We start from the raw sequence: 12,345 nt of genomic DNA, 5'->3' as shown, positions 1-12,345 counted from the left end.
GCAAGGTGACCAGGGATGGGAAATGAACATCCGGGGTATTCAGTATTTAGGAAGGACAGACAAAAAGTAAAAGGCGGTAGAGTTGCATTTCTGGTTAAAGAGGAAATTAACGCAATAGTGAGGAAAGATATTAGCTCTGACAATGTGGAATCTGTATGGGTAGAGCTGAGAAACACTAAGGGGCAAAAAACGTTAGTGGGGGTTGTATATAGACCCCCAAACTGTAGTGGTGATGTTGGGAATGGCATTAAACAGGAAATTAGAGACGCATGCGATAAAGGAACATCTGTAATTATGGGTGACTTTAATCTGCATTTCGATTGGACAAATCAAATTAGTCACAATACCGTAGAGGAGGAATTCTTAGTGTATGTGGGATGGTTTTCTGGACCAATACGTTGAGGAACCAACTAGAGAACAGGGCATCCTAGACTGAGTATTGTGTAATGAGAGGGGAATAATTGACATTCTAGTGGTGCGAGACCACTTGGGCATGAGCGACCATAATATGATTGAATTCTTCATCAAGATGGAGAGTGACGTAGTTGATTCTGAGACTAGGGTCCTTAGTAAAGGAAACTACGAAGGTATGAGGCGCGAGTTGGCTATGATGGATTGGGAAACGTTACTTAAAGGGATAATGGTGGATAGGCAATGGCAAACATTTAAGGAGCGCATGGATGAACTGTAACAATTGTTTATCCCTGTCTGGCACAAAAGTAAAATGGGGAAGGTAGCCAAACCATGGCTCACAAGGGAAATTAGAGATAGCATTAGATCCAAGGAAGAGGCATATAAATCTGCCAGAAAAAACAACAGACCTGAGGATTGGGAGCAGTTTAGAATTCAGCAAAGGAGGACCAAGGGATTGATTAAGAACAGGAAAAGAGAGTATGAGAGTAAGCTTGCGGGGAACACAAAAACTGAATGTAAAATTTCTATAGGTATGTGAAGAGAAAAAGATTGGTGAAGACAAATGTAGGTCCCTTACAATCAGAAACAGGGGAATTTATTATGGGGAACAAAGAAATGGCTGACCAACTAAATGCATACTTTGGTTCTGTCTTCACAAAGGAGGACACAACTATCATACCAGAAATATTGGGGAACACAGGGCTTAGTGAGAGACAGGAAATGAAGGAAATCAATATTAATAGAGAAATGGTGTTGGGGAAACTGATGGGATTGAAGGCCGATAAATCCCCAGGGTCTGATGGTATGCATCCCAGAGTACTTAAGGAAGTGGCCCTAGAAATAGTGCATGCATCGATGGTCATCTTCCAAGATTCTATAGACTCTGGAACAGTTCCTACAGATTGGAGGGTAGCTAATGTAACACCACTATTTAAAAAGGGAGGTAGAGAGAAAGCAGGTAACTATAGACCAGTCAGCCTGATGTCAGTAGTGGGGAAAGTTCTAGAGTCCATTATCAAGATTTTATAGCAGAGCACTGAGAGAACAGTGGTAGAATCAGGCAGAGTCAGCATGGATTTACGAAAGGGAAATCATGCTTGACAAATCTACTAGAATTCTTCGAGGATGTAACTAGTAGAGTTGATGAGGGGGAGCCAGTGGATGTGGTTTATTTGGACTTTCAGAAGGCTTTCGACAAAGAGAATAGCATGTAAAATTAAAGCGCATGGGATTGGGGGCAGTGTATTGCAATGGATAGAAAATTGGTTGGCAGACAGGAAACAAAGAATAGGGATAAATGGGTCTTTTTCCAAATGGCCGGCAGTGACTAGTGGGGTACAGCAGGGATCGGTGCTAGGACCCCAGCTATTCACAATATATATTAATGATTTAGATGAGAGAACTAAATGTAATATCTCCAAATTTGCAGATGACACAGAACTGGGTGGGAGGGTGAGTTGTGAGGAGGATGCAGAGAGGCTTCAGGGTGATTTGGACAAGTTGAGTGAGTGGGCAAATGAATGGCAGATGCAGTATAATGTGGATAAATGTAAGCTTCTCCACTTTGGTTGCAAAAACAGGAAGGCAGATTATGATCTGAACGGCTATAAATAGAGAGGGGAAAATGCAGCGAGACCTGGGTGTTCTCAGGTAAGCATGCAGGTCCAACAGGCAGTAAAAAAGGCAAATGGTATGTTGGCCTTCATAGCGAGAGGATTCGAGTACAGAAGCAGGGATGCCTTGCTGCAATTATACAGGGCATTGATGAGGCCACACCTGGAATATTGTGTGCAGTTTTGGTCTCCTTATCTGAGGAAGGATGTTCTTGCTATAGAGGGAGTGCAGCGAAGGTTTACCAGACTGATTCCTAGGATGGCAGGACTGACGTATGAGGAGAGACTGAGTTGGTTAGGATTATATTCGCTGGAGTTCAGAGGTGTGAGGGGGGGGATCTCATAGAATCCTATAAAATTCTAACAGGACTTGACAGAGTAGATGCAGGAAGTATGTCCCCGATGGTGGGGAAGTCCAGAACCAGGGGCCATAGTCTAAGGATACAGGGTAAACCTTTCAGGACTGAGATGAGGAGAAACTTCTTCACCCAGAGAGTGCTGAGCCTGTGGAATTCGCTACTACAGAAAGCAGTTGAGGCCAAAACATCGTATGTTTTCAAGAAGGAGTTAGATATAGCTCTTTGGTCTAAAGGGATCAAAAGTATGGGGAGAAAGCGGGAACAGGTTACTGATTTGGATGATCAGCCATGATCACAATGAATGGCGGAGCAGGCTCGAAGGGCTAAATGACCTACTCCTGCTTCTATTTTCCATGTTTCTATGTTTATACTGTCCTCCACCGTGAAGATCGATGCAAAGTATTGATTTAAATTACCTACCATTTCCCAGTTATCAATTCTCCAGTCGCATCGTCCATCGGTCCCCCGCTCACTTTAGCTACACTCTTTTCTTATATACCTGTCGAAGCTCTTGCTGTTTTTTTTTATGTTTCTTGCCAATTTACTTTCATAATCAATTTTCTCCCTCTTTATTAGCTTTTTTGTCATCCGCTGCTGGTTCCTACAAAAAAAATTCCCAATCCTCTGGGCTGCCACTAGTTTTCGCTGCTCTGTATGCCTTAGTTTTTAACTGATTGCCTTTGTTAACCACGGGTAGTTCATCCTTCTCATCGAGTCCTTATTTTTGATTGGGATAAAGTTTTGCTGAATGTTATGAAATATCTGCTTAAATGCCTGCCACTGCTCATCCACTGACCTTCCCCTTAGTCTAGCTTCCCAGCCCGCTTTAGACAACTCTTTCTTCATACCTCTGTAATTGCCTTGTTTAAGTTGAGGACACTAGTTTGAGACCCGAGTTGCTGACCCTCAATCTGAATTTGAAATTCTACTATGTTGCGATCACTACCCGCTAGAGGATCCTTAACTCCGATATCTCTTATCCTACCTCATTACACATTCTTTCTTTTGGGCCTCCTTATCTCGAGAGACAATGGATACGCGCCTGGAGGTGGTCAGTGGTTTGTGAAGCAGCGCCTGGAGTGGCTATAAAGGCCAATTCTGGAGTGACAGGCTCTTCCACAGGTGCTGCAGAGAAATTTGTTTGTTGGGGCTGTTGCACAGTTGGCTCTCCCCTTGCGCCTCTGTCTTTTTTCCTGCCAACTACTAAGTCTCTTCGACTCGCCACAATTTAGCCCTGTCTTTATGGCTGCCCGCCAGCTCTGGCGAATGCTGGCAACTGACTCCCACGACTTGTGATCAATGTCACACGATTTCATGTCGCGTTTGCAGACGTCTTTATAACGGAGACATGGACGGCCGGTGGGTCTGATACCAGTGGCGAGCTCGCTGTACAATGTGTTTTTGGGGATCCTGCCATCTTCCATGCGGCTCACATGGCCAAGCCATCTCAAGCGCCGCTGACTCAGTAGTGTGTATAAGCTGGGGATGTTGGCCGCTTCAAGGACTTCTGTGTTGGAGATATAGTCCTGCCACCTGATGCCAAGTATTCTCCGAAGGCAGCGAAGATGGAATGAATTGAGACGTCGCTCTTGGCTGGCATACGTTGTCCAGGCCTCGCTGCCGTAGAGCAGATCTAAAATAGCCTGTTCCCGGCTAGGTTCTGCAACGTATTGCTCGAAGTAACAATCCCTGATGCACTCTACAAATTCGTCTTCCATGTTACCGCTGCCAATCTGATTTTCCCAGTCAATATGCAGATTAAAATCACCCATGACAATTGAGACACCCTTCTTACACGCCTCCGTTATTTCCCGATTCATACTTTGTCCTACAGTGAGGCAACTCTTCGGGGGCCTGTAGACGACTCCCAACAGTGACTTCTTCCCCTTGCTATTCCTTATTTCCACCCAAACTGATTATACATCACGATCTATTGCACCTATATCACTACTCACCACCTCACTGATACGTTCCTTTATTAAAAAAGCTACCCCACCTCCTTTTCCTTTTTGCCTATTTTTCCAGAATGTCGAATACCCTTGAATATTGAGTTCCCAGTCTTGGTCACCCTGCAACCACGTCTCTGTAATACCTACCAAGTCATATTCATTTATTTCTAATAGTTCTGAAGAAGGGTCACTGACTTGAAATGTTAACTCTGCTTCTCTCTCCACAGATGCTGCCAGACCTGCTGAGTATTGCCAGCATTTCTTGTTTTTATTTCAGATTTCCAGCATCAACAGTATTTTGCTTTTATTCATTTATTTCCATTTGTGCCATCAACTCATCTATCTTTTAAAAATGCTGCGTGCATTCAGATAAAGAGCCTTAAGCTTAGACTTTTTGCCATTACTACTCATTCTGGTTCTAATTTCTGCTGCACTCTTCTGCTTATATTTTCTGCCCCTTCCTGTCGCACTTTGATTACCGTTTGCCTCTTCACTACCCTGCACCTCTGCTCTCTCGTTTCTTTTTGATTTTTTAAACTTCCCTTCAATTGAACCCTCCCCCCGCCCCCCCTCCACTAATTAGTTTAAAGTCCTATCTACAACGCTAGTTATACAATTCGTATAATCAGGGCAAATTGATTTTCGAATCCTTGGCATTACTAAGTCTATAGATACTAACCGAGAGGTCAGTGCACAGATGACCTTACTCCACTGTTCTACCACAGCTGGGTGATGCCTCCAGTTGGCCAACATTTCTCGAGCAGTCTTCCAGTATGGTGGTGTTGGGAAACACCGTGTGCAAGCCAGGAACCAGACTTCAAAGAGTACACCAATTAACTTATCAGCAAGATTTTCTGCTAGTCCTCCTAAAGAGAAGCAAATTAGCATACAAACTTCAAAAGCCACAATACATTTTTCTTGTTGGATATGTACTTGAAAAGGAAATTTTAAAGGTTTACAGAGAAGGAGTGAGGGGGTGGGACCAACTGGATAGCTTTTTCAAACCAGCAAATGGGCTGAAAGTCCGCCTTCTCTGCAGTAAGAATCTCTGATGACTACAAAGATTGAACACACCCAAATTACAGTAATTATTTAAAAAATGCATCTGTTTTGAAGAAAATGCAGCATGCAGTGGTTTTGCAATAACCATCAGATTGAAGGGCTCGGTATCAAGACTATCTAGTGCTTAAAATCTAGCTTCTCGATGCTAAGATTGTATATCCTTGCATAACCTGGGTTAATAACCAGTCTCTCATGAGCATTACAAGGTTAGTGAAAGGAATTATTTTAAATGTTCATATGCAATAGTCACTATGAAAGAGCCCAAGATTGATCACTGCTCAGACTGATGAAGCCTGAAAAATCAGGATTTTTTTCGAGAAGGATGGGGATCATCAAAATGAATGTCGCTGTCTCCATTGGAACTTTATGGGTAACACCCGAGAGAAGACGAAATGAAAGAGGATGTGTCCAGCATAATGGGAACATATGAACATGGGAGCAGGAGTAGGCCATTCAACCTGTTACCAAATCATAGCTGACCAATACTTCAACTCCATTCACCTGCCTTTGTTCCATATTCTTCGATACCCTCACCCCACAAAAATCCATCGATCTCAGTCTAGAAAATATTAGTTGATGCCCAGCATCCACAGCCTTTTGGGAGCGATTCAGATCCAGAGTTTCACCATCCTTTGTGAAAAAGTGTTCCCTGATTTCACTCCCAAATGGTCTAGCTCTAATCTTAATCCTATTCAATAAAATGCTATGTAATGCAAAACACAACTTGTTGACATAACACACAAAAGCCATACTGTTTTTAGGTTAGACTAAGTTTCTGAAAACTCTGTCGCATGGTTCAAAACTGGGATTCATTGATAAACCAACTAGTTTACACATATCTCTCAAATTCCAAGTCCTGGATCCTAGCAGACAACCTGTGAGGAGACCAACTTTTACCAGCGTCTCACGGTGCTGTCGTCTGTAACAAACATACCTTGCAATATTTGTCTCAGGAGCACAAAGATAGGCAGCTTTTTCTGCCTCTTGAGTGATCTCTATCCTGAGACAGTGAATAGATTTCCTACTGGATATTAACTTCGTGTTTCACAGTTAGCGTCATTACAGCACAGAAAGAGACCATTCAGCCCATCGAGTCCATGTTGGCTCTTCATAGAGCAATCCAATCAGTCCCATTCCCCCGCTCTATCCCTGTAGCCCTGCAAGTTTATTTCCCTTAAGTGCCCATCCAATTTCCTTTTGACATCATTGATTGTCTCTGCTTTCCACCACCCTCGTGGGCATTGAGTGCCAGGTCATTACCACTCACTGCGTAAAAACGTTCCTCCTCACAATCCCCTCTTCATCTCTGGCCCAAAGCCTTAAATCTGTCTCCCGTAATCCTTGAACCATCAGATAATGGTAATAGCTCTCCTTTGTCTACCTTACCTAAACCTGTCATAACCATCCCAGCTTTTCCAACCTAACCTTGTAGCTGAAATCCCTCATCCCTAGAACTATTCTGGTAAATCTTCTCTGCCCCCTCTCAAGGACCCTCATATCCTTCCTAAAGTGTGGTGACCAGAACTGGACATCACCTGACAACAAGAGATCAGTTACAGAAGATGGGCTCAAGACCACACCTATTGTGCACCACAAGAGTCAGGGGCAGTGGAGGCTCTCCAAGTAAACTCGTAGGTAACTGAATTAAAAATATTGTCATGCTAGGCCCCCAACTGCCAAGAATGAAGCACATTAATTTTGTCATGAACATTGATTTTAAACTGTTACTGGAGTAAAGAAAAGAAAGATCAGCTGTGGCTGGCAAATACGTTTGTATATTAACAGATGGTGACTGGAAGGACAAAAGGACCATTCCCTGACACATTCAACACACAATGGACCTTGATCACCAGGTATTGCGTGTAAGAGGAGCATTCCAGAGACTGCCAAGGTGATACAATCCAAGACATGGACAGCACAGTGGCGCAGTGGTTAGCACTGCAGCCTCACAGCTCCAGCAACCCGGGTTCAATTCTGAGTACTGCCTATGTGGAGTTTGCAAGTTCTCCCTGTGACTGCGTGGGTTTTCGCCGGGTGCTCCGGTTTCCTCCCACAGCCAAAGACTTGCAGGTTGATAGGTAAATTGGCCATTATAAATTGCCCCTAGTATAGGTAGGTGGTAGCAGAATTGAGGGAAGGTGGGGATGTGGTAGGAATATGGGATTAATGTAGGATTAGTATAAATGGCTGGTTGATGGTTGGCACAAACTTGGTGGGCCGAAGGGCCTGTTTCAGTGCTGTATCTTTAAATAAATAAATAAATGAACATGGTCAGACCAGTTAGTCACATGACTAACCTGCTTGGCAACCTGGTTGTTCTCTGAATTGTACAAAACTGAGTGTTTGTTTGCTCCTGGATTAAGAAGATCTCTCCTGTCTGCTCCCATCTCTTTCCCACAAGCCTCTGAATGCACTGAAGACACATGAACCCCAAGAGAGAAAAGTCTCCTACAGCGAACAAGGTTTAAGAAGAATACTGGGCCCCAACGAAAAGCAAGATCTACCGACAATCAAGAACTCTACAGTGAGCTTGAAAAACCGTAACAAAAACTCTTCAGATATTGCCTCAAACTTTTCCACTTTATTATTCTTCTGCTCTTTTGTGTCTTTATTTGCACGTGTGTATCGCATATGCATGTTGGCGTCGTGTATGTGTAGACATCAACCGAATTAGAGTTTAAGTTTAATAAATTTCAACCTTTCTTCTTTGAACCTAAGAAAACCTGTTTGTGCTGGTTTCTTTGCCTCATAATTGGAAAGCGGTGAACAAGGATTCACCAAGGGGGAGCTAAAAACAGTGTGCTTAAAATTAAACCCTGTTACTGTAAGACCAGGTGAAGGCTGAGAGGGACCCCTAGACACCTTTCTCACCTGGTCATAACAATATCTATGTAGCTTTATGGCAGTTTAGTTTCGTAAACACAGAGGAAGTTTAACTTTTAGGATTAATCACTGTAGGATGAAGAAAAATAGTGCTTCAGATTACTTAAAAAGTATAAAATGTTAAACTACTGACAATTCTGTTAATCAATCTCACAACCTTGGCGTCCTACTTGACTTTGAGCTGAGCTTTTGAATCCATATCCACTCCATCAAGACCCCTTACTTCCACTGTCTATCTTCGTGCTCCTGTGGTGAATATTGCCAGGTGGGTTTCCATTATGGACTACAGTACTGTGTGACGCTGGTAGAAGGTGCCGACCTCACAGCGTGTCTACTGGGATGCAGGACCTGGAATTCTAGAGACATGAGTGTAAACATTGCACCTGCCTCAGCCCATCTGCTGCTCAAACCTTCATCAATGTCTTTGTTACCTCTAAACTCGACCACTGAAATACCCTCTTAACTGACCTCCCATCTTCTGTAAACTTGAGCTCATCAAAAGCTCTGCTAACCGTATCCTAAGTTGCTCTAAGTCCCTTCACGCATCGCTCCTGTGCTCGATCACCTACATTGGTTTCCCATCCAGCAACGCCTCAATATTAAAATTCTCATCCTTCTGTACAAAGTCCTCTATGATCTTTCCCCTCCCCATCTCTAATCTCCTCCAACCCTACAACCTTCTGAGAATGTTGTGCTCCTCCAATTCTGGCCTTTTGCACTTCCCTGTTTTCATTGCCCCACCATTGGTGGACGTCCCTTCAGCAGCCTAGGCCCTAAGCTCTGGAATTTCCTCCCTAAACCTTTCCGCCTCTTTACTCTCTTTCCTCCATTAAGACGCTCCTTAAAACCTCTCTCTTTGAACAAGCTTTTCGTTATTTTCCCTAATATCTCCTTGAAGTATAGTGTCAAATTTATGTCTGATTTACACTCACGTGAAATGCCTTGGGAAGCTTTACTACATTAAAGATGCTATATAAATCAATGTTGTCGTTATTGGGGTTGATGCTTGTATACTAACCTGGAACTGTCGGAGCTGCCAAAAGAGTGTCATTAATCTGCAGTAGAAAGAGCAATAGTACTTCCCATGTTTCCCTCGTCATGTTGACAGATTCACGTGCTAATTTCTGGACTGCTGCTAGAACCCGCAGGCACAGCGTGATCTGGTTATGAGCATATTCTGGTCTGAAAGCAAGAGAATTTTAAAAAGAATATTGCTAGGAACAATACATTATGAACCAATGCAATATCTTAATTCAACTTAGTTTGACTTCAGCCATTGCTGATTTTGTTATTGAGTATCTTTTTGTTTCACATCATCAAAGTTCCATTATCGCTTTCCCGGTACCATGTACCATTCCCTGATCAGGAATATGGGCAGCAGAAAAGTCGTTCAAGCATCTAGCAATTCAGCTCTTCAATATGATGGCCAGGAAGCTCAAATAGCGTGTTATTGTGGATGCAATGCCACCAGACTAACCTGCTTAATTTAGTTGCAGCAAAGAAATGTCAGATTAAATAGAACAAAAATGGGATTTTATGGAGTTCTTACTGAAGTACACAATAGTAAGCTGACAAAAGACTAGTCATTCTAGATTACCCCTCCTTTTAGTCTGTGTTCAAGAATCAGACTATGGAATATTTACTTCAGTCCTAGCTCCTTTCCCACACTATATCCCTCCATAACCTGCTGATTCTGTTGTTTGCTTTCACTGAATGCTGTATTTACTGTTATAGGTAGCTGTCTATTCTGTGACTGAACTTCAACGAGAAAGCTAAAGGAACTGCAATCTCAATATATCAGAAAGTACTTCTTAAAAAAAATAAATAAAAAGGGGAAACTTTCAACCTCAGATGGAGTGCAAAACAGGCAGGAGCAAAACAGCATCCAGTACTCACCCTGCACTGATTTCCTCTCCACTGAAGTCTTTGGGAATAAAAAGAGGCTGGATGTATAATGGGCACTGTTCCACTACTGCCTGTTTTACATTCTCACTGAAACACAAAGTCTTTTACACTTACCGGGGAACAAATAGATTCTGTAGGTGTTTAAGAATAGTTTGCACGTATAAATTTGGTTCTTTGGTAATGGGCTGAGGGATAGAGTCACGGCGAGCCACCAAAGCCATGATCCAGTCAGTGTAAACATCCACACACAGTTTCACCGTTTCCCCATCCAGAGGCAGAGTCAGTCCGTAACAGAGCACTTCCATCGTCCATTTTACCTGCCCAGGAGAATAAAGCATAATATCACTGTCTCTGCTTACAAACATTTTCCCCAAGTCACCCAGTTAGAACTCAACAGTTCCATTTAGCCTCACACTGCTGGGAGTCAGCATGGTCACTCCTACCAACCTGTTTCCAGTTCAGTCAGTAATAAGCTAATTCTCCAGCTGGAGTCAGAAACATGCCCCCAGCCAAATGCAGTACAGATGTTCAAAAGTGGAGTCAGGAGTTTCCAAAGTTTGAGAGAGACACCTATCTATCTTTGGCCTCCTTGTCTTGAGAGACAATGGGTAAGCGCCTCGAGGTGGTCAGTGGTTTGTGAAGCAGTGCCTGGAGTGTCTATAAAGGCCAATTCTAGAGTGACAGACTCTTCCACAGGCGCTGCAGATAAAATTGGTTGTCGGGGCTGCTACACAGTTGGCTCTCTCCTTGTGCTTCTGTCTTTTTTCCTGTCAACTGCTAAGTCTCTTCGACTTGCCATACTTTAGCCCTGCCTTTATGGCTGCCCGCCAGCTCTGGCGATCACTGGCAACTGACTCCCACAACTTGTGGTCAATGTCACAGGATGTCATGTCGCTTTGGCAGACGTCTTTAAAGCCTGGACATGGACAGCTGGTGGGTCTGATCCAGCGACGAGCTCGCTGTACAATGCGTCCTTGGGGATCCTGCCATCTTCCATGTGGCTCACATGGCCAAGCCATCTCAAGCACCGCTGGCTCAGTAGGGTGCATATGTTGGGGATGTTGGCCGCCTCAAGGACTTCTGCGTTGGAGATACGGACCTGCCACCAGGATTCTCCGGAGGCAGCAAAGATGGAATGAGTTGAGACCTCGCTCTTGGCTGACATACGTTGTCCAAGCCTCACTGCCGTAGAGCAAGGCACTGAGGACACTGGCTTGATGCACTCGGACTTTTGTGTTCCGTGTCAGTGCGCCATTTTCCCACACCCTCTAGACCAGTGTGGACATAGCAGCGGACGCCTTTCCCATGTGCTTGTTGATTTCTGCATCAAGAGGCAGGTTACTGGTGATAGTTGAGCCTAGGTAGGTGAACTCTTGAACCACTTCCAGAGCGTGGTTGCCGATATTGATGGATGGAGCATTTCTGACGTCCTGTCCCATGAGACACCAAGCAGGTTAAAATATGAGGTGTGACTGACTCAGTTTTGTGCATGACTGGCAGTTACTTGGAATTGCAGCTGTCAGTAATTTGAATTTATTGAGCAACGACAACCGCTCTTGGTGTTACTTCATGAGCTGAAGCTGCTGACTAGAGTAGAGCCATGTTGACTGGAATCTTCAGGAAGACAGATTCGGCCAGCTTACCTCCCACTGCTGAAAAGCCGATAGCAAGTAAAGGATACCGCGCAGATATAGGTTAATAAAATAACCCAGCATATAGGTTACACACATTTATCAGTTAGGGAGCTTGACAGCATAATATCATTCATATGTGTACTAGCTGAACTCCTATCCATTGCATACATGCAATCAAGATCAAGTTAGGTCTTCAGAAGTGCAGAAAGAGGGCAGTGGATAATCTGACTAAGACATGCAGATGCTCGACTTTTAATAAGATATTACACATATAGGTTCTCAAAGAGATGGGACAGGTGCTGTGCAAGCTCCTTGCCCGTATCTTTAATAGCTCACTGGGGTCTGAGACTGTTGCCTTACACTGGAATGAGACTAATATAGTTCCAACCTTTAAAAAGAGAGATAAGATGTATCTGCGTAACGACAGGCCCATTAGCTTAAGGCGATCACTTGGATCTAATATTTGACAACTAAGACAGAGGAGAATACATCAGGAAAACCCAATATGGATTCAGAAAAAGGAAGT

The 12,345-nt window shown here is 43.6% G+C and overlaps 1 protein-coding gene across 12 annotated transcripts in view; it reads right to left on the bottom strand.

The window, feature by feature from the left end:
- Positions 1-12,345, bottom strand: part of ralgapb (Ral GTPase activating protein non-catalytic subunit beta) — a 180,968-nt gene that overhangs the window by 143,865 nt on the left and 24,758 nt on the right. For all 12 annotated transcript variants that reach the window (XR_010976594.1, XM_068048704.1, XM_068048703.1 and 9 more), the window contains 3 exons: positions 10,300-10,502; positions 9,299-9,462; positions 5,015-5,201 (listed from right to left, as the gene is read on the bottom strand). Coding sequence is in view for 11 of the 12 variants with exons in the window: in XM_068048704.1 (XP_067904805.1) it covers positions 5,015-5,201; positions 9,299-9,462; positions 10,300-10,502 (554 nt within the window). In the remaining variant the exon portion in view is untranslated. The remainder of the gene's footprint in view (positions 1-5,014; positions 5,202-9,298; positions 9,463-10,299; positions 10,503-12,345) is intronic.

This window comes from Heterodontus francisci, chromosome 16 (assembly GCF_036365525.1).
Source record: "Heterodontus francisci isolate sHetFra1 chromosome 16, sHetFra1.hap1, whole genome shotgun sequence".
Lineage (NCBI taxonomy): Eukaryota > Metazoa > Chordata > Chondrichthyes > Heterodontiformes > Heterodontidae > Heterodontus > Heterodontus francisci.
This window is presented reverse-complemented; position numbering and strand designations above follow the sequence as displayed.